General features: G+C 33.5%; 5 protein-coding genes and 1 long non-coding RNA gene across 8 annotated transcripts; 3 read left to right on the forward strand and 3 right to left on the reverse strand.

The window, feature by feature from the left end:
- Nucleotide 1: 1 nt before the first annotated feature.
- Nucleotides 2-1,408, reverse strand: LOC132642178 (uncharacterized). The gene has a single exon (XM_060359441.1). It carries the CDS (start codon nucleotides 802-804, stop codon nucleotides 172-174), a length of 633 nt encoding a protein of 210 aa, XP_060215424.1. The 5' UTR covers nucleotides 805-1,408; the 3' UTR covers nucleotides 2-171.
- A 1,928-nt stretch (nucleotides 1,409-3,336) lies between these two features.
- LOC132642179 (uncharacterized) lies at nucleotides 3,337-5,278 on the reverse strand. Its single transcript, XM_060359442.1, has 3 exons — nucleotides 4,943-5,278; nucleotides 4,505-4,835; nucleotides 3,337-3,867 (listed from the first exon to the last, which is right to left on the reverse strand). Exons 2-3 carry the CDS (start codon nucleotides 4,826-4,828, stop codon nucleotides 3,589-3,591), a joined length of 603 nt encoding a protein of 200 aa, XP_060215425.1. The 5' UTR covers nucleotides 4,829-4,835; nucleotides 4,943-5,278; the 3' UTR covers nucleotides 3,337-3,588.
- A 3,637-nt stretch (nucleotides 5,279-8,915) lies between these two features.
- Nucleotides 8,916-13,460, forward strand: LOC132640111 (probable small nuclear ribonucleoprotein G). 3 transcript variants are annotated; one of them, XM_060356550.1, is made up of 4 exons: nucleotides 8,916-9,032; nucleotides 9,155-9,177; nucleotides 12,870-12,991; nucleotides 13,208-13,460. In XM_060356550.1, exons 2-4 carry the CDS (start codon nucleotides 9,159-9,161, stop codon nucleotides 13,271-13,273), a joined length of 207 nt encoding a protein of 68 aa, XP_060212533.1. In that variant the 5' UTR covers nucleotides 8,916-9,032; nucleotides 9,155-9,158; the 3' UTR covers nucleotides 13,274-13,460. The 3 variants fall into 3 exon arrangements, with proteins under 3 accessions (XP_060212533.1, XP_060212531.1, XP_060212532.1); XM_060356548.1 differs by having other exon boundaries at nucleotides 8,919-9,054; XM_060356549.1 differs by lacking the exon at nucleotides 9,155-9,177 and adding an exon at nucleotides 9,950-9,972 and having other exon boundaries at nucleotides 8,940-9,054.
- On the forward strand, nucleotides 9,979-12,801 carry LOC132640113 (uncharacterized). The gene is made up of 2 exons (XR_009582162.1): nucleotides 9,979-10,957; nucleotides 11,030-12,801. It is a non-coding gene; the product is annotated as an uncharacterized LOC132640113 (long non-coding RNA).
- An 886-nt stretch (nucleotides 13,461-14,346) lies between the features above and the next one.
- LOC132640114 (uncharacterized protein At2g27730, mitochondrial-like) lies at nucleotides 14,347-17,363 on the forward strand. The gene is made up of 3 exons (XM_060356551.1): nucleotides 14,347-14,551; nucleotides 16,649-16,726; nucleotides 17,076-17,363. Exons 1-3 carry the CDS (start codon nucleotides 14,408-14,410, stop codon nucleotides 17,103-17,105), a joined length of 252 nt encoding a protein of 83 aa, XP_060212534.1. The 5' UTR covers nucleotides 14,347-14,407; the 3' UTR covers nucleotides 17,106-17,363.
- Nucleotides 17,364-19,430: 2,067 nt separating this feature from the next.
- On the reverse strand, nucleotides 19,431-22,355 carry LOC132640115 (transcription factor DIVARICATA-like). The gene is made up of 2 exons (XM_060356552.1): nucleotides 21,965-22,355; nucleotides 19,431-19,924 (listed from the first exon to the last, which is right to left on the reverse strand). Exons 1-2 carry the CDS (start codon nucleotides 22,270-22,272, stop codon nucleotides 19,669-19,671), a joined length of 564 nt encoding a protein of 187 aa, XP_060212535.1. The 5' UTR covers nucleotides 22,273-22,355; the 3' UTR covers nucleotides 19,431-19,668.
- Between the last annotated feature and the right edge of the window lie 2,664 nt (nucleotides 22,356-25,019).

Consider the following 25,019-nt stretch of genomic DNA (forward strand, 5'->3'; position numbering starts at 1 on the left):
TCCTTCACCTACTAAGAGAATAAGCATCTTTTATATGATTAACAACAAAACACTAAGTAGCATAACAAGCCAAACTCCAAAAACTTAAAAAAGTTCAACTAAATATTTTTCAAACATATAGATAATCTCTTATCATAAAAAATTTCAACATGCCAAAAACAAGTCAATTTATTACTCTGACCATCGACGAGTCGTAGATCGCTTCAGAACTACTGAACCGGACACGGACAGGTCCGGTTCAGCAGTTCGTACACCAGCCACTCCTTTTTCTTCGGACCGGATTTTAAGAACCGCTCTAACCTTTTTCCAAAACCCGGTTCTTATTGTCCTACTAGTATCTTTCTTTGACTTGGACCGGCGGACCCTACCTGTGCATGACACTTTTGGTGAACCCGGTTCAGACACCTGCCTCAACATCTTTTTCCCCGGTTCAGACCGGCTTCTAGTGAACCGGGATTTTGGTTTCGCTGCCTTGTTGACACGTGGATGTCCATCAGCCGAGAAAGATTTTCTAGTCTTGGGAATGGAAAAAAGTGACGGATTTCGATTTTGTTGGTTTAAAGATGAGACAGAATTGTGAGATAAAATCTTGGAATTTTTATTATTGGCTTTGCCTGAAAATGCAAATTTCATTGAGGTTTTTCTTTGCATGGCTGCATTTTGATCAAACCAATCTCGTTCTGAATCTTTAGAGAGGCAAAAAGATTCAGGTGGATCATGATAGGAAAATCTCTCTGTAGAATTTACAACATGTTTTTCATCGTCTATAAGGGTTTGTTGATTATCATGAGGTTGCAGAGACATAGTCAATCAACACGAGAGGCAGAATTCAGAATTTAGACGTTGTGGCTTTTGAATTGAGAGGGCTATGTGGTTTCCGAAATATATATCTAACTGTATTTATAAGTTTTCGAGTGTATAGATATTAAAAAGGTTTGTAGCACTAGCTAGGTTTTGCCGAACCCGTAAACCTGCATGTGATTACTGGATCAGCCACTGATTCGACGTGCGATTAGATGTCTCCCAGAAGTAGCAGTTATGTATGAGTATTGTCTCACCTATAGTCTCTTTTCTTGCTACACTCGTATCGCTAATAATTATCAATAACAAAAGCGAGAATGCCAAGGTCTTGCAAAAGTGAGGCTTAGCTAATGGTGCTTAGCTTGTAGTTTTTCCTATTTCGGAAAATGTTCTACCGGAAAGGAATACAAATTTGCTCGAATTCTTTTTTCATAGAAAATATTGTTGGTATTTCAATAACTTCGAATGTAGAAGGGAGAAGGCTTTTTTGAAGACAAAGTCTTTTGCCTAGCAAATAAATTTTGAATGTGCTGTGAGAGAAAAGATGGATAAAAGAGTAAGATATATAAAAGGAAGAAGAGGGAGAATAGGAGAAGACTTTTTTCAAAGTAGGCAGGTGAAGGAAGAGAATAAGAAGGATTTTAATTCCCACATGTTATTTGACAATTGAATTGATATATCATTATCCTGGTGGTTGCAAGGCCAAATGGGGTTTTGGCTGGAATTGGTGAGGCCAAAAAATAATGTTTAATATTATTGTACCTTTGTTTCATTTTATTTGATCGCGTTTCGACCGCATGAAATTTAACAAAAGAAAGAAAGATCTCTAAAACTTATGATCATAAATATGTCATATAATATAAAAAGTTAGATATCAACATGGAATTTCTGTTGCTAAACGGAAAAATTCGACGTCGGCCATATTTAAGACAGATTATCAAAAACATGTTTTAGCTACGAGCTAGTTAGGGACAGATTATTGATGTACTTCGTAGCTAATTTATGTATTTTTTTCGTAAATTTATTTGAAACTTGTGAACTTAAACATGTCATAACATCTACATGACTATAAAAACTTATCAGTAACCTAGAACAAAATGTTTTAGGTTATATCATCATTTCCAAAATTAAAAGGAATAATCTTATTTTAAACAAATAGAAAAAAAGGATCATATAAACGGAAACAAAAGGGAGCTGCAGGGTCGAACCTAGAGTGTCATTTGCAGTTTCACGTGAACTCGATAACTTTTTATCTACTAAATATCAATAATAATTGATTGTGAACTCAGTTGTTATTATAAACTCCCTCTGGTCCAAAAAATTAAGGATTTATCCTCTAAAAGTTGGTCCAAAATAATTGAGATTTTAATCTATCGAGAAGGTATTTTGTTCTTTTTTCAAACTTACCCTTGACACAATCTTAATTCAATGAACAGATGCTTGTTATCGTTTCAAAGCCCCTCTTAATTAAGGGTATTTTAGTCAATACTTCTCTTAATTTTTAAGAGTAAATGAATTCCTTAATCCATGTGTCCAAGTCTAATAACTCAATTATTTTTGGACCGAAGGGAGTATTAGTTTGAGATCGTCATAGGAACCCATAAACTTCAAATTATGATCCGTCTATTTTGGGGTGGGATGTTTCATTAATTAAATATTTTTGAAAAATGACATGTTTGACTGTTTGTCGCCATGCAATCACGCATATATTTTGGAGGTCTATGCAAAAAGGTGGCTGCATGATTAACGAGACTCTTCTTTTATATTTGTTTTAAGGATTAATTCAACATAGTGGTCAAACGTAAATGAAAACTATGTTGGTTTTGGTTTTGGAGGTAGCCGTACATTTATTACGAGTGGAAAAGGTGGTAACATTTTTTACAAGAATATATGTATATTTAACAATGGTGTATTTGATAGTTATAGAGAGGGACATATCTACTCCACTTGATTAACGGTAAAGGTACTTTTGTGCCAAAAAGCAAACGGATGGTATAATTGCTTTGTTTCCAAAAGTTCAGGGGCATATCTGCTCCACTTGATCACTAACAGTAAATGTAGTTTTTTGTGCCAAAAAACAAACAAGGGCATAATTGCTTTATTTTCACTAGTTAAGGGCCGTTTTTGCCCTTTTCTGTTTTTTTAATGTCGATGGTCTTCGAACTAGATATCGGATAACTCTATCCATCAAGACTTAAACAAATAGAAAATCACGTGATTTTAGCCTCCGCTAAGATTTGAACATGTGGCCTCGTGATTGTCCTCCCACTCTATTTATCACTAGACTACACCTTTGGATGCTTTTAATTGATATTCATACAAAAAAGTAGGCAATATATCTTTCCGATATACAAGTTGTATAACAGAAGCAGAGAGTCTAGAAAACTAGATATTTTTTAGTTAATCTGAAACAACAGAGTATGAAGACAACCATGAAAATCATCATAGTTGAAACTTGAAAGACAACTTTAGATGAATATAATTCAGTCTCAAACATGAACTCCAACTATTAGTACATGTCAAATATACAATATATGTTCATAATATTCAATACAAGTCGAACAATTAATAAGTATCCAGCGTTCAATCTAATACCAACACAGAACAAGCCATACAATTAGTACAAGTGAGGCTGATACCTTCACATTTTCCCCAAACTTCTACACCAAGCTGCTTGATTTTCATCCGTCATATCCATGAACGTTACACGCATTCCTCGGTCCAAAAGTTGTTCTACTACCTTCCCAAATTGCATCTTTTCACCTTGAAACTGTTCAAAAATATGCATTACTTGACTTGAGTAACCACGACCTTTTCTGAATAAAAGCTGTCCAACAGCTCAGGCAGCGGCAATGATTCCTTATGTTCCCTTTTCCTCTGAAGATATTGCTTGACGTGGTCTAAGATTTTTGCACTGTATGGTGTGTAACTAGTTGCAATGTTTTTACCATGCCTAGACATTGGCAAGTCATCATTGTTATGTTCTTCTTTCTGCCCAAACATCTCATCCAGTTTGTCAAAATGTTTTAGGCCATGATATTCGCACCTCTTGTAATCACTGAATCTCTGTAGACGGAAAACAACCAGTTGGTGTAACAAGTTGGTTCATAACTGCACTAAGGAGCGGAGCTAGGGGGCGCGAGGGGGTTCATCTGAATCCGAATAATCCCTTCACAGGAAAATTACACTATATACAGAAGCGGATCCATAATTTGAAGGTTACAGGTGCCATTGTCTTTAATACAAACTTATCACTATGACAGACATCAAATTAGGGAGTACATTCAATCAGTTAGATCCGTTTTGGGCTAATATGGTTCGATTTGCAAGAATTTTGGTTCAGAAGTAAACACACGATCCAACAGAAGTATTATACGATTCGATCTAATTCTTGATCAAATTCTATTGAACAAAAATGAGAAAAACATAAACAAGAAAACTAAATTTTTGAATAAACAATTAGACCCCTTCAATTCGAACATAATGTAATTAAATCATGGTAACTAGCAAATTGTAACTTACGATGAGTTCTATGAAAAAATAGAGCCAAAGCAGCTAGGGGTGTCAACCGGTCCTTCAAGGTTAAAATCTATTCTTGTGTATATATAATAGGTGTTAAATCCCTTAGGTTTCTTCATGTGTTTATTTCTTTTTATTATCCTGGCACCTCGTCTGCACTTACTAGTTAATGATAGAAACTTACTGCCACATGATTTGCCCAAACGTCAGTAGGAGCAACAATTTTATCAGTTTCCTGGTCTCGTTCATATCCCAAGCATGGCGAGAGTAGTTCTTTGAAATCCGCCCAATTCTTTTTAAGTCTGTGATATTGCCGTTTGATGCATTGCTCATCATACCTTTTGCGGTCGCTTGTCCTAGCCCAAAACTCATGGATAATGTCTCTCCAAGCTTGTGCCAGGATGATATCAGACTTGGAAACATGTTTCCCCTTATGTAAAATGTCAAGGAGGATCAGCTCATCCTCCTCCAACCATCGTCTGGCGTTTCCACCGCGTGGTTTATCCATCCATTTCCTTATCAAGTAAACAAAGAAGAAGAAACAGGGGTTGTTGCACATTTCCAAAAGGTACTCTAATAAGTTACTATGTTCAATTAAAAAAAGAATGTTCTTGTATGATACCTTGTTTACTGGTCCAGGCACAGAATTCTCGTCCGTGACCTCAACAATAGCTTCGGGTACTGCGTACATTGCAACTTCTTAATAAAGAGAGAAAAAAAAAAAAAAAAACATTAATCACGCCAAATACATGACAATGCTATTAAAAGAACACAGTCAAAGTCAATTGTTTATTATGCCTAAGCAGAACATAAAAGGTTCAAATGGTGGCATCGAAGACTAGTAGATACATTTGTATCGATATACAGAGTTTTTTGATGAAGAGGGTGACCATCTCATCTAGAAGCTTAAGCTGTTAGAGAAATGCATGCTTTTGTTTAATTAATTATATTCTCAACAGTTGTTGATCAGCACATGGAAACTAGAGATATAAGCAAAATGAAGAATAACAATAAGGAAGATGGATATGATGCAAAAGATTAGAAGTAACACAAACATACAAAGAGATTTGAGATGACGAACTATTTAGTGCACTTAAATCCAACAGAGCAAGTAAAAAAGTACCTTTTTGAACAAAGAAATCAAATGAATTGAATTCAAAGTCTGGAGAATAGACAAATAATTGTCGACTGTGTATCTTAGTTTCTACTTCTTCCTCTATCTAGGACACTTTACATGTTAAATGAATGAAATTTGTGTCACCTACTCAACTGGATATAACAAACATAAAATACAAAATACGTTATACATTTACAATGTATTTCGCCATTAATAAACCTGAACCTAGGAAATGCTATAGTAACTAAAAAATGTGCTCTCTCTAAAAAGCTTATGGTCACACAGTTCGATATACTAGGGCAGGCAGACATACTGGGCTCGAGTCAAACTGCCACCCCATTATCAAAAGGAATTTCTACGTGTTTGGCTCAAGATGAAGAATAAGCCCACACGTGAAGGGGCGCATTGAGCTAGTTCAATTGTGGACAATTCATACAAGTGCCTATCATTTTTCAATTGTAGACTTGTATTTGTTAAATTGGCATTTGAGCTATTTCGTGGAATATTTACAGCATCGAAGAATTCACATTCATTTTGATAGAGGGTAATCAATCTTAATCATATGTAAGCCTCAAGACAGGCTGAAACAAGCGGTTATCTCGAACCAGATCCTAAGAGTTTTTCTACTAAAGCACAAAGATATAGATCACACTAGTCATGTGGGACTGTGGTTAGGGGCATGTCATGGGTTCGAACATTACTGCATACAAAAATCCGGTATTTAGTAGGCGTTTGGACATAGATTTGGTTGAAACTTAGAAAAAAGTGTTTTCGAAGTTGAAGTTGAACATGGTATTTGAAAGTTGAAATCGTGTTTGGACATGCATTTCACTTGAAAAAAGTTGAAGTTTTACGAGTGGAAAAAAATTGACCAGATTTCATTCATCTTTCAAAACTAACCTAAAAATCAATCCAATGTATAACTAAACAATGTTTTGGAAAAAAAATTGAAACAACGAAAAGGAAAAAGTTATATGTCTCTTGGTAAGTGGAGAAAGGTAGAGAGACGGGTTCATTAATTATACACCGAGTTTCAAACTGTGGGACATTGGCCCTTGGGGTTTCTGTTATCACAAAAACATAAACCACTCTACTCAATACATATAGATTTTGACTGGTTGTGTTATAGAGAAGACAAATGCAAACATGAAAACACAATATGAGCACCTCAATAGCAGTGATAATCATTGTTATTTGAAAATGCAGAGTAGAATATGATTTCACATGTATGTAAAGGTAGGCACATCATATGTTTATACATGGAAATGTTTATCAGAATTTGTAGCACAATCACATAACATACACTACTAAAAAAAATCCTATTTTCCCACTTAATTTTCCACCGAAAAATGTTCAGTGGATATTTCCCATTGAATGTCGGTGGGAAAGACCTAAATAGAGTGTTTTCACACGAAAAAAATATGAAATTCCCCAGCGTTTCAATGGAAACCTGTTTCCCACCATGCGTTTTTTAGTGAGCTGGTTCGGTGGAATGAGGTGAGAAAATCAGATCTTATAACACAAAATTTCCACTGAATGTCGGTGGGAAAACCTCCATCTACCTCCATCTCTAGTAGTGATAAGTATTATGTTCAAAGGGAAAGGGAAGGGTTTTACTCTCTTAATAATTATTTCTATGAAAGATAAGCGGAAAAGGCTCAATTACTTAACCATAGTTTAAAAGAAAATATTCTAAAAAATACTCATTAACAGAAAAGGCAATAATGTCAAATACAGACTGAGAATAGAGAAACAAAGAAAAGAGGTTGAAATTCAGAGCTGAAAACAAAGGTTTTAATATGGGGCCCATTTTTTTCCCCGTGAGTTTGGAGATGGCGGGTTCCACCTTTTTTTTTTTTTTTTTTTTAATGTTCAAAACACGATTAATATAACATTATAGTTTGTGCTCCATATCTAAAACTTTATTATATTAGTGTTTGTTACGAATACAAAATCTGCCCCTTTTTTTTATTGACATTGTTTGTTTTTTTAATATGGGATTCACTTTTTTTTTATATTGTTTGATTTTGTTAATATAAGGTCCACTTTTTTTTTCTCTGTGAATTTGGAGATGGTGGGTTCCACTTTTTTTACTTTTTTTTTTTTTTTAATATTGGTTGGTTTGTGTTTAATATGGGGATCACACTTTTTTTTTTTTTTAATATTGGTTGGTTTGTGTTTAATATGTGGGCCCACAATTTTTTTGGGCCCACAAACGGACGACGAAAAAGTGCACCATCCGGTGCTTCTAATATAGTAGAAAGTTCACAATTCAATATCATACGTGACAAGTTTAAAATCATGAAATTCAAGGGAAGTTTTAGGTGCCGTTTGGCCATAAAAATTATTCACTTTTTTCTGGAATTAGCGTTTGGCCATAAAAATTCCAAATACAACTTGAAGTTGTATTTCGGAATACCAAAATCTCAAAAAACTTGTTTTTCAATTTTTTCCACTTTTTTCACTTTTTTACAACTACATTTCACCAAAAACTACAATTTCAAAAACTATGGCCAAACACAACTCCAACTCCAAAATTTCAAAAAAAAAAGTGAAATATTTTTGGGTATTTATGGCCAAACGGCACCTTAGTATATTACACATCTTTAATTTAGAATAACTCTCTTTATATTATCTAAATATGTGTTCAGTCAAACTAAATCACTTAAATTTGAACGGATGGAGTATTGGAATTTGAATAGAAAAATGGCATATTAGAAAGTTAATTTATATTTAGATATGCATTTTACGTTAAAAAGTTACAGTAGTAGATCTTTTATTTTCTATGGCCACTTACCATTTGAATAAAACCTAAATTTTTTAATGCTATTTTCAAATCCTATGTCTAAAACGAAAATATATGATAAAAACCCGTAAAATTAAAAATAAATTTATCTAAAAAACTCCTATCAGATAGTTGTAAGGACAAAGGTGCTAATATACCCCTCAACTTTGTGATTTAAAGCAGATATACCCTCATTATAAAAGTGGTGTATATATATATATACCTCTACAATTACAAAATGGTGCAAATATACCTTTTTTTACTGACGGGAGTTTTTTTAAAATCATTTAGGTTATTTTTTAATTAAAAAAAATACCGCATGACTTTAAAAAAAGTCTACCTATTTTTTTTTAATAGACATTTTTCTAAAGCCATGGTGTGTCGGGTATGTTCGTTTAAAAAAATATATCCGACTTTTAAAAAAATAAGTCTACCCATTTTTAACCAACCAGACCAGGCCCATCAGAAAAAAAAAATTATTATATGGCTTTAGAAAAGTATGTCTACTCAAAAAGATAGATAGACTTTTTTTTAAAGTCACGTCACATTTTTTTAATAAAAAAATAACCTAAATGATATATTTATTTATTTTAAAATCCGATCAACGAAAATAGTATATTTGCATTATTTTATAAATAAAAATAAAAAATAGTTTAAAATTGTAATTTCGTCTCTTCTGGTAGGCAAGTTTTCAAAAGATAAAAGTTGAAGGTTTTTAGGGGTTTAGACCACAAGCGGCCGCTCAGCCTCCATTGCCTCTCTTTCAGTAAACTCAAACACAAAAAGAGAAGAAAAAGATGAGCAGATCAGGTCAGCCTCCAGATCTTAAAAAGTATGTCTACAATCTTTACATCCTTCTTGATCAATAAATATATCTAATTTTCCTCTTTTTTAGATGTTAATTTTTCATTCTAATTTTTGTCTTTGGTTAGGTATATGGACAAGCAACTCCAAAGTAAGTTGAAACCCCTTTCTGTTTTTATATCTGAAACTTAAACCCCACCTTTTGTTTGTTTCTCTTTATTCTGAATCTTGATTTGGATTTTGCTTATGTTATTGTTACAGTGGATGTTTTCTTGCTTTTTTGCTGCTACTTGTTTAAGGGATGATATCCAAAAAACAAAAGAACTTCTTTAGGGTTTTAGAGATACTATATAGGGTTTAAAGTTTAGGGTATAAAAGGGCAGTTTGTTTTTGGTTAGGTATATGGACAAGCTGCTTCAAAATAAGTTAAAACCCTTTTGTGTTGATATCTGAAATTTAACCCCTTTTATTTGTTTTTATCATTATTTTGAGTCTGGATAAAAATAGAGTCTTTGGAAGGTAATTAAGTTGTGACCTTTGTGTGAATGTTACTTGTGTTCTGCTGCAACTTGTTTAGAGTTTAAGGGATCCTATCCCCAAAAAGGGGGCTTTATTTAGGGTTTTAGAGATATTGTATAGGGTTTAAGGTTTAGGGCGTATAAGGCCAGTTTGTTTTTGGTTAGGTATATGGAGAAGCAGCTTCAAAGTAAGTGAAAAACCTTTTGTTTTTATATCTGAAATTCAACCCCTTTTGTTTGTTTTATCTTTATTCTGAGTCTGGATTTGGATTATAGTGGGTATTTTTCAAAGTGTAGTCTTTGGGACTTACTCAAGTTGTTGAACTTTGTGTGAATGTTAGCTTGATTTTTTGCTGCTACTTGTTTAGAGTTTAAGGGAGAACATTTTTTAGGGTTTTTGGTTAGGTATATGGACAAGCAGCTTCAAAGTAGGTTAAAAACCCTTTTGTGTTTACCTCTGAAATTTAACCCCTTTTGTTTGTTTCTCTTTATTTTGAGTCTTGATTTGGGTTTTATTTGTGTTATGGTTAGTGGGTGTTTCTTCAAAATACAGTCTTTGGCACTTACTTAAAAAGCTGTGAGCTTTTTGCGAACTAATTACTTATTATATGCTGCAACGTGATTAGTGTTTAAGGGAACCTATCCAGGAAAAAAGGAACTTTTTTAGGGATATTATACAGGGTTTAAGGTTTAGAGCATAGAAGGCCAGTTTGTTTTTGGTCTTTGGTTAGGTATATGGACAAGCACTTCTAGTTGAAAAGCACATTTTTTACTTATAGCATTTCTAAAAGTTTCGCGCATTAGTTTTTTAACAAGATAAAGCATTTTTTATGTTACCATTCTAAAAGAAGAAGATAAAGCATTGTTTTTATTATGTTTGATCTTAGAATTCTGTTGCAATGTTCGTCTTGTCTGAAATTCATTCAATTTCCTTTTATGATTTTGAGAAGAAAGTTTGGTGCAATCTAGGTGTATTTATACTATCTAGCTATGAGAAAGTGTCAACAGATGAGCTATAGAATTTCACATGCCTTAGATTTCCACTTCATGCTGCAGATTCCAGCTGTTCCTATGAAATTTTCCCTGAAGTTTGTAAATCTTTCAGTTAGCTTTTAAAAAGATTAACTGGATCTGTTCTTATAAGTGCATAATCTATCCTCGCATCTTTCAAGTATTGGCTACAGAGCATAGAGAACTAAATTTAAGTGAGATCAGAATATTAATATATTATTCATTCAAAGGCCTGGTAGGTCCTTGTCTTTGCTTGTACTCCGATTATATCGTTTACTATGTTATTTGTCGTATTATCTTGATGCTATTACTGCTTATTATTACTGTTTATTATTCCTGATGCTTTTTCATTTCTCTTTGAGCCGGGGGTCTTTCGGAAACAGCCTCTCTACCCGTCAAAAGGTTGAGGTAAGGTCTGCGTACACTCTACCCTCCCCAGGGTCTTTCGGAAACAGCCTCTCTACCCGTCAAAAGGTTGAGGTAAGGTCTGCGTACACTCTACCCTCCCCAGACCCCACCTGGTGGGATTATACTGGGCATATTGTTGTTGTTGGTTAGGTATATGGACAAGCAGCTCCAATTAGTTTTTATGTCTGAATTTCAACCCCTTTTATTTGTTTCTCTTTATTTTGAGTCTTGATTTGGGTTTTATTTGTGTTATCTTTAGTGGGTATTTCATCCAAATACAATCTTTGGAACTTACTTATGGTGTTGAACTTTCTGTGGTTATTTGCTTGCTTTTTTGCTGCTACTCGTTTAGAGTCTAAGGGAACATAAAAACCCTTTTTGTTGTGATTTCTGAAACTCATCCACTTTATTTGTTTCTCTTTAGCCTGGATTGGGATTTTGTTGTCGTTATCTTTAGTGGGTATTTCTTCAAAATGTAGTCTTTGGAACTTACTTAAGTTGTTGAACTTTGTGTGACCATTCACTTATTTTTGCTGCAACTTGTTTAGAGGAAGGAACCAAAAAAAAAAAAAAACTCTTTTTTACGGATACCAGGTAGGGTTTAATGTTTAGGGCGTAGAAGGCCAGTTATGCTTATGCATACGTTTTCTTTTCGTTGTCTTTTTATTGCTTATTTGGTTTTTGTTTTCCCTAATATTGGTGCATCAATAACTATTGGAGACCCCTCTGTATTTGGATTGATTTCTGTTATGGGTACTAAGTATTCCTTTAAGAATCTGATTTTCATGAATGTGGTTATGTTTTTTGAGCTTTGTGTGACTGCTCCCTTTTTGCTGCATCTTATATTGGGTTTAAGGGATATTGTTTAGTATTTAAGGTTCAGGGCACATAGGATAAGACCGTTTACAGCTTAAGTATACTCTTGCTTTTATGTATTTTTTATTTTTAAAGTTCCTGGGGTTTTGTTTTCCCGTTTCCACAATTTCTAACCATATAAATGGGTAAATTTATATCCAAGGCCGCATGTTTGAGTTTAGGTTCTAACACTTCTCACCAGGGTACCTAGTTTGTTTAAGAAGATAAATTATTGTGTGTTGGAATGAAACAACTTCAAACAAAACGTAACGGATATTGAGGATTCAAGTAGCTAAGTCCAACTAATTTGGGATTGAGGCGTACTTGTTTTTTGTTTTGTTTTCCGTAATAATTGAGACTGTAAGCCTTTTTCTCCTCCCATTTGACATGATGCTTCTGCTATCGTAAGACAACTGCTGATTCTGCATTTCAAACCATTGAGATTTGCTTAAATTTCTCAAATAATGTGCCAACTTTTGCATAATGCGGAATCATATTCTACTCTGCATTGAAAAATAAGATCTTATTTTTGCGTATTTATATAAGCTTACATTTGAGGAAAAAACTAAGAACTGAAATGCAGTGACTTATCTTCTACATCTACATCTACATCTACATCTAATGTGTAGGTTCTCTTCTTTTAGTATACTGTATACGGGGATCAAAAAAAATCTTCTACATCCAACATGTGAAGAAGAGTGACTTTTATTTAGATGGACGTGTTAAAAAGTAATGCAAAGTGAAAAACAAGATGGTCTATCCTTGCATTTTGATTAAGTGTATATTTTCAATGCAGCTTAAACCGTGTGAATTTGTTGACAGTAACAGGAAAATAGATTTATTATCTTAACCCACTGGAATTTCACTTAAGTGGTGTAAGAAGTTTCAGCATGTCTACAGTTTAAGGATCAATGTTATTTTATCAGGAAAGAATTCATAGTTTGAAGTATCAATCATCAATGTTCAACGTCTGAATCACATAATCTCTTCTATTAGTCCATTTCCTTCATTATGTAGCTTTCAGAACAGTAATGTGGTATACCTTTTGCAGTCAAGCTGAATGCGAACCGTCAAGTTGTGGGGACTCTTCGTGGGTTCGATCAGTTCATGAATTTGGTTATTGACAACACTGTTGAGGTCAATGGCAATGAGAAGAATGAGATTGGCATGGTGGTGAGTCTTTTGCGGCCTTTTTTGCTCCTGTCCTCTCCCCTATCTCGTTTACACCTGTTCCAGGATTTCTGATGGTGTTGAAATTGAATGATTTCTATATTTATTTAGTCTCGGATATCTTGTATTTGCTCATCTTAAGTTATCTCACAGTCTCGTTTGTTCTAGAAATCCCTTAATTATGGCGGTCATTAATGTTTCACTTGGTTGATGTTGCAGGTAATTCGGGGTAATAGCGTGGTGACAATTGAAGCACTGGAGCCTGTTGCAAGACCACAGGCTTAACATTGAAGCATTTAGAGGAATCTTTATCTATGTTGAAGATATTACTGCTGTAATGAAACCTAAGCAACTTACGTATTTTACCTGAATTAACTAGCTTTTGAGATGAAAGTTGACATGACAATGCATGAATTCCTTGCAACCTTAAGTTATCTTTGATTTCTCTGTTGATCTAAGAGCACATTTTCAGGATTTCATCTGTTGAGTTTTGTACTCTGGAACTTGGTTCTTCCCAAGGTTGGGAAAATCAGTAAGAGGCCAATGCCAACAGACTTGTTGAGCACGATTATAAGTGATGAGGAAAATGCAAAAACCACTTAATCCTTTGTTTCTTTTATAAATCTTGGTAAGGCGTTTGGATAATATTCGAGTGAAATTGTTAAAATAAAGTATTTGAAATTGTAGTTGATTGGAAGTCAGTCGCGATTGGACATGAACTTAACAACAACATAACAACATGCTACAAGTAGAAAATAATGAAGAAAAGAAAGAATAACAACAACAAATAATACTCTTTCTGTTTCAATTTATTTGAACCTATTTTTTTTAGTTTGTGTCAAAATGAATGACCTATTTCCTAATTTGAAAATAAATTCACTTTATGAATGATTTACAGTCACATAAATTTTCAAGGCTTATTTTGGATCACAAGTTTTAAAAGTTTTCTCTCTTTTTTAAATATCGTGTCCAGTCAAATGGATTCATATAAATTGAAACGGAGGGAGTACATAATAGGCTGAATCTTGATTACTGTCTCAAATTAACAGGTAATTAATTATTTTTTCTTATTTATTCTTAGGATAATTTTGTAATTTATAGAGATAGACACATAAATATAATAAGCATTTAATGGAGAGATATCATAACTTAAATATAAATTACGTAAAGTTAATCAAATACCCTCTAAATTAATATTTTTTAAGGAGCGAATAAATTAAAAAAGCTGCAAATAATTTGAGACGAAAGTAGTAATTTAAAAAGTGGGTATATTCCACCTTATCCATGACCCAAAAAACCCGGTCAAAAACTGGACCCACTTAACTATCCTCTATAAATAACAAAACACCAATCACACTTAGGTTACATTTAATCTCTTTAATTTCCACTCATCAATATCACACAGTATAAAAGCAAAAAATGGCGATGAGATCTGTCGTTTCACGTAGTGGATTAGGTCGTTTAATAGAAGGTCAACGATCATCAATTTCAGGTCTTCGATCTTTCAGTGATGGCAAAGTCTTAGGTGAAGAAGAACGTGCTCAAGAAAACATTTACATTAAGGTCCATTTTTTCACTTGTTTTTTTTTTAATTTCATTTTATGTTTCACAAATTTATGTTATTCATATCAGTGGCGAATTCAGGATTTTTACTCAGGGGTTCGAAAAAAATAACAAAAGCTAAATATAAAAAATAATATTATCGATAGGAATTGAACCTAGGACACATGACAATTTTGAACACCCTGGACTGCTTGAGCTAACCTTTTACATTTATTCAGGGTGTTCAAAAGTTAATATCTGTACATAAACATAAAAAATTTACCCTATATATACACTGTAATTTTTATTTTTGGTCGAGGGGGTTCAAAATTGCTCCTGTTCATATTTGAATGGATTGTGATCGAAATAATCGAATATAGTGAGATTGATACATATGATTTATACAGTTGACCCGAAAATAAGCGGATCTAATCATTCACCCAAATTTCCCATGTAGGGTTTAATATCAATTTTGGTCCATCAATTATTGGTAAATTCTGATTTTAGTCCTTATGATATCTAACCAAGCCCATTTGACCCTTGAAATGTACACTTTTAATCCCTTTGCTTGTGAATAGTCACAAATTTCCTGAAGTATAACCATTTCACCATCTAATTAACTATGTATTAAGTTAAGTTTGTACTGTTACTCCGCATTTGAAGGTAATATACTTTTAAGAATATGTATAAATATAAGAAGGATTAGAAGTGCACAGTTCAAGTAATTAAAGATTAAATGTGCTTAGTTAGATATCACAAGGACTAAAATTAGAATTTACCAGTAATTGAAGGAATAAAAGTGTTAGCATCCCCATGTGTAATTATTAGTGTGTAGAAAATTGTTGTAAATAATAGTACTGTACCAATTACGAACGTATGAGCTTTAAGTTTTACTTTTATTCAGTGTTGTCAAAGGTGCGCTTAAAGCGCGCTTAAGCCCTGAAGCGAGGCTCAAACCATGTTGAGCGCTTCGCCTCGCTTTATGTGCGCTTCAATGTCATCATCAAGGCTCTAAGACATACTTTTCCTTGCCAATGAGCCTCCCTTGAAGGGGTGACACTAGATAATTCATATTTCACTTTATCGTAATATTTTTACAATTCTTTTGTCCATATATTTGTTATTCATGGTTATTATTATTAGTCTTGGACTAACCATATATAGATTTGTATTTTGCACCATTGCGCCTTTTTTCATTAAAGCCCACGCTTTATTTGCGCTTAAAGCCCCAGCTAACCTTAGAGCTTTTTTGCGCTTTTCGCTTTTGATAACACTGCTTGTATTATGTATATGTATATGTATGTATGTATGTATGTACAGATAAATGCACACACATATCTATATTCATCATGTATGAAGTCTTCGTGTGTTTTTTTTAACATTTTTTATTTCGCAATTTATGATTTTTTACTGTTATTTAATATTATTTGAATGGATTGTGATTGAATAGAGTGAAATGGATACAGGTGATTTATACAGTTGATCCGAAAATAGGCGGATCTAAAACAATTACTATGAATAATAGATTGTATCATTTTCAAATCTTATAGCTTTAAGTTCTGCATATATGTATATGTAATATGTATATTATGTACACACATACACATATGTGTATTGTGTGTAAAATAACTAGGACGAATAATAGGCGGATGTTAATGGTTTTCTGACAGAATTCACTACATTCAGGTCAGACCTGATATGCTTGCATCCGTATCTCAATTTCAATTCAAACATGGGTTTGATTCACACTCTATGTTCTGAGAATGCGCGCGCACATAGGTATATGTGCAATCACGAGTGTGTAGAAAAATTACTGTGAATAATAGATTGTACCAATTCCAAACTCACAAGCTCTAAGTTTTGTATATATGTATCATGTATGTGTATAACTGTATATTATGTGTCAGACGCACACACATACATGTATATCACGTGTGTGTAACTTAATTAGGATGAATAATAATTGTATCAATTCCAAACTCATTAACTCTAAATTCTGAATTGCTTTGACTCCGAGTAGTTGGGATTGGAGCTAACTCTGTTGTTATGTTCTCTTTTTGATGGATGATGTAAGTTTTGTGATTCATGTGTTTTTTTGTTTTGTTTTTTGGTGAATAGAAAATGGAAAGGGAGAGATTGGAGAAGGCAAAGCAGAAGGCAGAGCGTGAGAAAGCTGAGAAAGAGAAGGACGATAAGGTTTGAATCCTTCTCTTATTCTTTTCGCTTGTTTTATATGTATAGTCATACATACATGTTCAATTTTGCTCTATGAGTTTGTTCCTTATTTTGTATTTGGTACGTTTTGATTTCCGCTACTATCTTTAGGTTTTGGCTAACCAGCTGAAAACAAACAAATTCTTGTTAAAAGTGCATGTTTTAGTTGGCATAGGGTGAGCATTTTCTTAGGATGCTGGATATTCATTTACCACCTGGCTACAGATATATGCATGTGATCTTCGGTTAAATTGTTGATCTATGTCTGTTTTTTAAAAAAGAATTATCCTGGACCCTTTTTCTCACCCCGCTATTTCTTTTCTTTAAGCAGAAGCCTGAAGAAGAGACTAACAAGAGCTGAAGTATGCGTTTGGGTCAACTGACATCTCAAACTCTTGCTTTCATATGCGTTTGGGTCAACTGACATCTCAAACTCTTGCTTTCAAGTACCTTCGACAAATAAATGGATAATGACTATCTGTAGCTCTTGATCATGCCATTCCTTGTACAAACTATTGCAATAGTTGTTATTATGCATCATGCTTTTTCGTCCTTGGAGTTTTCAATGTGGCTGAAAAACACGCCTTGTTCAACAATCAATATCATCTTGTTTGGACCAGTTTGATTCTGTTGGCACCACATTTTAGTCTGTTATCGCGTGGTGAATCATAGTGTAGTCTGTTATCGCTGTCTCGAGTATTGGGAATGATATAGCGACTTGTTTATGGCTGTGGCCCAAAGCAAGCATATTTAATGATTTTAGTGTCGCAGAGTGATGTCCTTAGTGGGCTAGCGCGAATCCAAATTAGTTGGTCAGTGAGTTTCAGAACAATATACAGCACAATGTGGATCCAGGTTCATCTGCTTGGGTTCTCTAATCGTCTATTCTGTCCAGGTCAAGCGTATATTCCTAGACAGTATTTTGCACGGGATGCAAAATAACGAAAGGTAAAAACTAGGGCGTGGCTTAGTGATCAATGAATAGTGGGAGAATTATGAGGTCTCGGGTTCAAATAATGCGAAAGCAAAAAACACTAGGGAATAATGTGAAAGCAAAAAAGCTCTAGGTGATTTCTTCCAAGTTGATGTACGCACAATGTCGCCCATACACACCGTCAATTAAAAAAATGCAGAAGACAAGGTGAAATACGATATGGTTATTGTCTTTAATGTCGGTCCCAAAGTAAACTCCCTTTGTCAAACAAAAGAACTACACTGATCAGTTATTTCAAAGGCGCTAGATACTATACTAATCGTTGAAAACTAATGAAGTGATAATTATCAGAGACCAAAACCATTACAGTCCTTACACTAGAAATATAAAAGAATAGAACATCTAGTCTCTCTACTTTGGCCTCAACATAAAAGACGGGCAAATGCAGCTTAAATCTTAACAATGGTAACCAAACTTCTCTTCTTCTGTGTGTATTTGAAAGGTTTTTGTGTATATACGAAGTTAGCACCTACTATCAACAAATGAGTAGTAAGTGCACTGGTCGTCAAAGGCAAATTCAGAATTTAAATTTGATAGGTTGAACAAGTTGTTGCTGCTGAACCCATTATATTTTCCAAATAGTAGGTTCATGATTTATATTTTATAATACATAAATAGGCCGTCAAACTTGGCCTCATTTTTTAAGTATGCCCTCCAACTTTAGGTGTGCACAAGTAGACACCTCAACTTGTTAAAAATTGAACAGGTAAACACAGATGTTGACGTGATACTAATGTGAAGGTGTCTAGATGATCATTTTGAAAGTTAAAGTGTTCAACTAATAAAATGGAGACAAGTTGAGGTGCCTACTTGTGCACAGTCAAAGTTGGATGGCATACCTAAAAAATGAGACCGAGTTTGAGGACCTATTTATGTATTATGCCTTTAATATATGATAAAATTTTAGTAAATTTTCAGATATAGCTATAGCCTGTGTCTGTCGGACCAAAATAGACAAGCCTGTGCACACATCCAACTTGATCCCATATGTATAAAAAGTTTCCCAATGGAAAGCCAACTATTGTGGAAGATAAAAGTGACTTGTTATTATCACTAACACACAGCATATACACTTGAATGGCAATAGGTCAGGGGATCAAGACACTTAGTAGGCATTTAGACAAAAGATAGTTTTTGATGTTAAGTTGAAAAAGAGTACTTAGAAATTGAAGTTGCGTTTGAACATATATTTCACTTAAAAAAAATGTTAGAAGTTTTGGGAGGAATTTTTTTTTTCTCACTTGAAAAAGTGGTTAGAACTAGTTTTTCAAACTTGACAAACTCAAATTCAATTTGGAGTGAAAAATTGAATACAATATATAACAATCAAAGAGTTCTGTGAAACAAATAAAGTGGAGAATAGCAAAATAAAAAATAAAAAAATAGTATGTCCAAACAGGCCCTTACTAAATATCAGTACTTTTCGATTATCCTGAGGAACATATCAAAATGCACACACAAAAGGTTGACCATTTCAAAATTTTCAACAAAGTTTCTGTCCAGTGTTATCTTGGCCACAAGAAAGAGAAACAGAATATTGAATGTTTTTTATTTTACTCAAAATTTTATATACCACAATTCCCACCATTTTTCCAGGTTCATTTACCGGCTTTGTAGCCTACTGGCAAGACACTAGCACCAAAACCAAAACATGGAACTACAATAAAGACACAAACTAGTGAATACATGACGTTAAAGCTAAAATAGTTCAGCACCATTCTGTTCTTAAACCATTTTACCAACAATTTCATTAACTGTTCTGCCAACATCGGGAGAAAATACCCATTCTTTAAGCTCCGGGATTCACTAATTAAAATCAACTGTCAAATAGAAAAAGTAAACTTTACAAGTTCGAACGTTGATTGCAGGTGGCCCTTCTATGTACAGGTATGAGTGTTCGTTTTGTTTCCTACTACTCAGTACTCACCTCCTACATTGTGAAGTTGAAATTTTGACTGCCTCGTTGATTCTGAAAGCTGCTTTGAGGAGGTACTGCGTTGGTATCCACTGCAGTTGTAATGTCATGGATGCTAGACCTTTTTCGTTCTTTCTTCATCGCCTGCTGTCTAATGAAGTATTTCTGAGCGTGACTTGCCACTTGTGTTGGCGTCCTTGATATCACTACATTTCTTGAAATGCTCCTCCAGTCACCCTTCCCGTATTTGTCCAGCCCGATAAGGAATAACCTACGCAAGAATATTAGGATTTTAAGTCAAATAACAACCATAGAACAACAATTTGAGTTACAGCCAAGCCTCTCTATAATAACATCGTTTGTTCCAATATTTTTAGGCTGCTATGGCAAAATATTGTTAAAGAGAACACATAATACAACATATAACATGAAAGATCTGTTCCACAGAAAAACATGGTTGTTATAGTGAAATATTATATAGAAGTCTGACTGTATAAACAACAAAAACAACAACTACGCCTCAAATAACAGCCATAGAACAGCAATGTCAGTTATACAATTAAGTATAACTTTAGTTATCTAATTATATTTATAGATGCTACTGCTCGGACTCTCCAAAAATGTTGCCACACCCATGTCAGATCCTCCAAAAATCCGCTACTTTTGGAGGATCTGACATGTAACCGTCACAATTTTTGAAGAATCCGAGCAATGTAGTTTATATGTACTCTAGTGAAATGAGCCCATGACCCTCTAATGGCAGGGACAAGATTAATAAGTACGCCCAATCCCATTTAGTTAGGATCGGTTATATGAATCCTTACTGACCAAGCAATAAATGTGCAAGCAATTACTCATACGAATCTGTCGACAGCTCTTGAAGCTCATATTTGGAAGCACCAATTCACCATACAATTAAGCCCAATCAAACAATCCTTTGAATGATCTAAATAGTGAACAATACAAAACTGCCTATGTCTATCAAAATAGTCAAATTACTGTGACGAAGATTAAGAGGCCCGACTGTCTCAAGCTGGAAAAATTAGTCACCACCGCCCTCCACATGGCTGAAAAATCGCCATTTTGCTGCATGAGTTATTAGCTTCGAGCATGGTTACAGAGAAGAGAACAATCACAGATGGATTACACAAATGAGAAGGAAAATTCAAGTTGTATCAGTTTACCAGTTCAGAGATCAAAAGAAAAATGTAATTCTTGAATAGAATTATTCTTAGGCTAGATACTTTCCTAAGCATTTTGGCTAAAGATCAAATGACATGAATCACTCTTATATCAGTGAACTAGTCTCTACCTCCTAGAGAATTAATCTTAGGCAGCTCACTGAACAAAAATAGAGCAAATTTTCCTGTGATGCTCGGACTCTCCAAAAACGTAGCATCTGTGTCAGCCTTAAAAAATGCACAATTATTGAAGGATCTGATGCATACCCGTCGACATCTTTTGAAGAGTCCAAGCAACATAACATTTTTCCTTCTTTTTTTTTTCTTTTTTTTTTTTTTGTTTCTTCTGATGAGCTTGTTCTTTTTCCCACAGATCAAAGCAGAAAGAAAAATTCTTAAATTGGAATCAAAACAGACCCATTTCCAAGCCATAACAAACTAGAATATAAAAGTTTTTTTTTTTTCTATATTAACAAAAACCCATTATACCAAATTCAACATGTAAACTAACTTTCACCTTTAAAAGATAGAAATAATTCACAAAGATTTTTTTTCCTTTTTTTTTTCTTCTTCTTTCGATGAGTAAAAATAGTCTCTTTTTCTTTTTTTCCCACTGATCAAAGCACAAAGAAAAATGCTTAAATTGAAATCAAAATAGACCCATTTCCTAGTCATAACAAACAAGCAGATACAAGAAAAATTTAGTCCAAAAATACTACTCACTCTGTTTCAATTTATTTGAACCTATTTGACTGGACACGGAGTTTAAAAAAGTAGAAAAAACTTTTAAACGTGTGGCGTAAAATGAGTCACATATATTTTGTGTGGCTATAAATCATTGTATATTATTTCCAAATATAAGAACAGGTCATTCTTTTTAGCACGGACTAATAAGGAAATGAGTATTATTCTTTATATTTACCCACAATCTTAGAAATAAAATAAACAAAAACCCATAACACCAAATTCAACAAACACATGAATTTTCACCTTTAAGATATAGAAATAATTCACAAAATTGTTTAATTGCATTCCCACATTATCCAAAAAAAAAAAAAAAAAGAAATACGACAAGACAATTAAACCCTTTTTTTTTTTTTTTTGATTGGTAAAAAAAAAAAAAAAACTACCTGTGTTCTTCTTCGGTCCAAGGAGTACCTTTTTTCCTTTCAATTTCACAATTCTTCTTATTATTTGACCCAAACGAAACCTGATCCAATTCAACCGGGTCATCATCAGTATAACTGGGTAATTCGATCCGACCCGAATCAATATCACATACATCATGAACAAGATCCTCATAATGAGCCACTATATCATCTTGTGTTTTCCCAGGTACATGATCGGCGATTAATTGCCACCGATCGCCGATGTTTTCAGGGTATAAAACAAGACCCTCTTCGAATAACTTGTTGTCTTCACGAGTCCACGTCGACATTGAATTAATCGCCGATTTAAAACAAGGTTTTTTGGTCTTATGAGAAAATGGATTAACTATATATAAAGAGAGAGAGAGAGAATGAGGAGAATTATTGATTAAAAAGGGAAAAGTTTCTTTTTTCAAATATTTTTTTTACCCTTCAACTAAATGATAAAAATGGTCACTTATATTTGAGGGTACGTTCAAAATAGTCCCTTAAAGATGTTGTTTGTTAGACTTGAGAATTATGAGAACAATGAAAATTAGCAGTAACTCACGTTTAGAGGTACAATTTTTATAGTTACTGCTATTTATTGATTTATTTTTTCAGAGTTAGGTGCACTTTTTTGAGATTTAATTTGTACTCTTTTTTATAGCATCTAGTGTAGTTTTTGTGTTGTATATTTCATGATTTAATAGGAATTTCTTGTTGTTTATGGTCAATTTTTTTTCCATTGTTTACGTCAAATCTAACGAACCATAAATTAGTAAATATTTGACAGAGACTAAAATGTCAACTTTTAGCAAATTTAAAGGACCAAACTATTCGGTGCATACTTAAAGGATTATTTTGAACTACTATCAAACATAAGGGACCATATTTGTTATTTTCTCGATTTTTGTGAAATTTTATTCCACGTACTTGGAGGAGGAGGACGAAGAGAATTAAAAAGGAAAAATGTTTTTTTTTTTAAATTTAATTTTCAAAATTTATTTCCTTAAGAAGGTCTTTGGGAAATGTTTGTCCACGTAATTAATAGGGAAATAATATCTTAGGGTGTGTTTGGTATGACGGAAAATATTTTTTCTCGAAATATAAGTATTTTTTCTATTTATTTTCTTGTGTTTAGTCCACAAGCTGAAAAATGTCATTTTAACAGCATTTGCATATGCTCGAACATTTGCATATACTCAAAGCAAAATCACTAGGAAGTTTTTAAATTCGGAGTGCAACTTTTGGTGGTGGAGAGTTTGATTTGGGAGGTGGGGTAGGGTACGGGGATGGGGGTTTAGAGTAAGAAAAAATTCTTTTTAATAAAAAAGTACTATGTAACATAGAAAATTTGGGGGGTGGGGCGGGGGTGTATAAAACAAAAAAAAAAGACTTTAAAAAAACAAAATTAAATATTTTTGGAAGGGTTGGGGTGGGGGGGAGGGGTTTGTCAGTGTGGGCGGTGGAGTTGGGGGGGTGGGGTGGGCGGGGGGTACGTGAGGTGAGTTGGAGAAGACATTGGTGTGTTTTTATTACTACAGAAAATGTTTTCCCTCAAATTTTTATGAAAAACATTTTCTCTCATCTTGAGGAAAATAGTTTTCATAGAAAAATATTTCGAAGATCTTATGTGCAACCAAATAAAAGAAAATAGAAAAATAATTCCCGTCATACCAAACACACCCTTGGGGAAAAAAGGTAATGAAGTGTTTACTTGCATTAGGCATTAAGCAATTTTTTGGGTCTTTTAATCACTAAATAGTTCTTTTTGTTAGTTGAACTTTTGTTGAATGGCTTTGTGTGGGACTTGTTATTCGCGGTATTTACGAAAGGATCATGCTAATTTTCTATGTAACATGTCAATTTTGTCAAATACTATATTTCCAACGAGTTTGTGAAGATTTGGTAATGCGATTCTTGCCTTACGTCTTTTAGTTGATCGTACAAGAAAAATATAGTTTAAATTTTTTCACGCTACTAAGTAAGGAAATACTATGCATATTTAACATCGCATTTTATTTTTGTCTCGCCAGATTTGTGGTATTAAACTAATCACTTGTAATATATGTGCTATAACTTGTACATAAATTTATGTATTGTTTTCTGTAGGATATAAGTTGTGCATTAATAATACCTGAATAAGAGATATTTATGGACAAAAATACTCTTAAATTAATAATTCATTCATAACAATTCATGTAATATTTATCGCTATAAAGCAACACATGCATTAATATAATTATCCTTATAACATATGACCAATTTATGCTTTACATAGAAGACAATTACATATAATAGTTGATTCTTTAGCGACTTAATAATGAACCTTTTTTTTAGACTATCTATAAGTCTTAAGTTAAATTCAAAATATATAACAGGCACTAGCAGTGAAAAAAAGAGTGAAAAAAAAGGGAAAAGAATGTTAGATGCCCCTAAAAATAAAATAATTACCTGCCTATACCTCGAACTTTCATGCCTTCAAAACTATTTATTCAAAATGTCCCCAAAATTATGATATTAACATGATATCACCCCTTGCTATATACCATGATGGTATCATAGATGACTTCTTTTATTTCTTCAAAAATACTCATCAGCTCGCTATGAAATCCACATGATATATCTAATATATTGACAGAGTATCATAGAGGATCATGTTCATTTATTTGAAAAACACTTTAAAAAAAAGTATCTATGATATCATCTTATATACATATAGTGAGATGGTATCATGTAGGTCTGCTTCAATCCTTCAACGAGACATTCTTCAGTTTTTCATGATACCATCATGATATATATCATATACTGAGATACTATCATAGAAGACTGTTACAGTCTTTCATTAGATAGTCAATTATACCATCATGGTATATAAATACATTGAGATGACATCATGAAGGAAGCAGGAGTGGAGGAAGGAAGGGCCAAGGGGTTCATCCGAACCCCCTTTGGCAGAAAATTACACTGTGTATACATGGTTAAAATTATTTTTATGTATATATATTAGATAATGAACCCCTTTGTCTTCTTCGTGTGTGTACTTTTTATATTT

This window comes from Lycium barbarum, chromosome 5 (assembly GCF_019175385.1).
Source record: "Lycium barbarum isolate Lr01 chromosome 5, ASM1917538v2, whole genome shotgun sequence".
NCBI classification, from domain to species: domain Eukaryota; kingdom Viridiplantae; phylum Streptophyta; class Magnoliopsida; order Solanales; family Solanaceae; genus Lycium; species Lycium barbarum.

What these genes read in the sequence shown, in the direction of transcription:
- LOC132642178 (XM_060359441.1), bottom strand. Translation starts at nt 804, where the DNA reads ATGTCTCTGCAACCTCATGATAATCAACAAACCCTTATAGACGATGAA.
- LOC132642179 (XM_060359442.1), bottom strand. Translation starts at nt 4,828, where the DNA reads ATGGATAAACCACGCGGTGGAAACGCCAGACGATGGTTGGAGGAGGAT. An exon ending in TTTGGGCAAATCATGTGGCA is followed by an intron (nt 3,868 to 4,504) that starts GTAAGTTTCTAT and finishes TTCCGTCTACAG; the next exon opens with AGATTCAGTGATTACAAGAG.
- LOC132640111 (XM_060356548.1), top strand. Translation starts at nt 9,020, where the DNA reads ATGAGCAGATCAGGTCAGCCTCCAGATCTTAAAAA. An exon ending in TATGGACAAGCAACTCCAAA is followed by an intron (nt 9,178 to 12,869) that starts GTAAGTTGAAAC and finishes TACCTTTTGCAG; the next exon opens with TCAAGCTGAATGCGAACCGT. An exon ending in AGAATGAGATTGGCATGGTG is followed by an intron (nt 12,992 to 13,207) that starts GTGAGTCTTTTG and finishes TTGATGTTGCAG; the next exon opens with GTAATTCGGGGTAATAGCGT.
- LOC132640114 (XM_060356551.1), top strand. Translation starts at nt 14,408, where the DNA reads ATGGCGATGAGATCTGTCGTTTCACGTAGTGGATTAGGTCGTTTAATA. An exon ending in AAGAAAACATTTACATTAAG is followed by an intron (nt 14,552 to 16,648) that starts GTCCATTTTTTC and finishes TTTGGTGAATAG; the next exon opens with AAAATGGAAAGGGAGAGATT. An exon ending in AGAAAGAGAAGGACGATAAG is followed by an intron (nt 16,727 to 17,075) that starts GTTTGAATCCTT and finishes TTCTTTAAGCAG; the next exon opens with AAGCCTGAAGAAGAGACTAA.
- LOC132640115 (XM_060356552.1), bottom strand. Translation starts at nt 22,272, where the DNA reads ATGTCGACGTGGACTCGTGAAGACAACAAGTTATTCGAAGAGGGTCTT. An exon ending in TGGACCGAAGAAGAACACAG is followed by an intron (nt 19,925 to 21,964) that starts GTAGTTTTTTTT and finishes ATTCTTGCGTAG; the next exon opens with GTTATTCCTTATCGGGCTGG.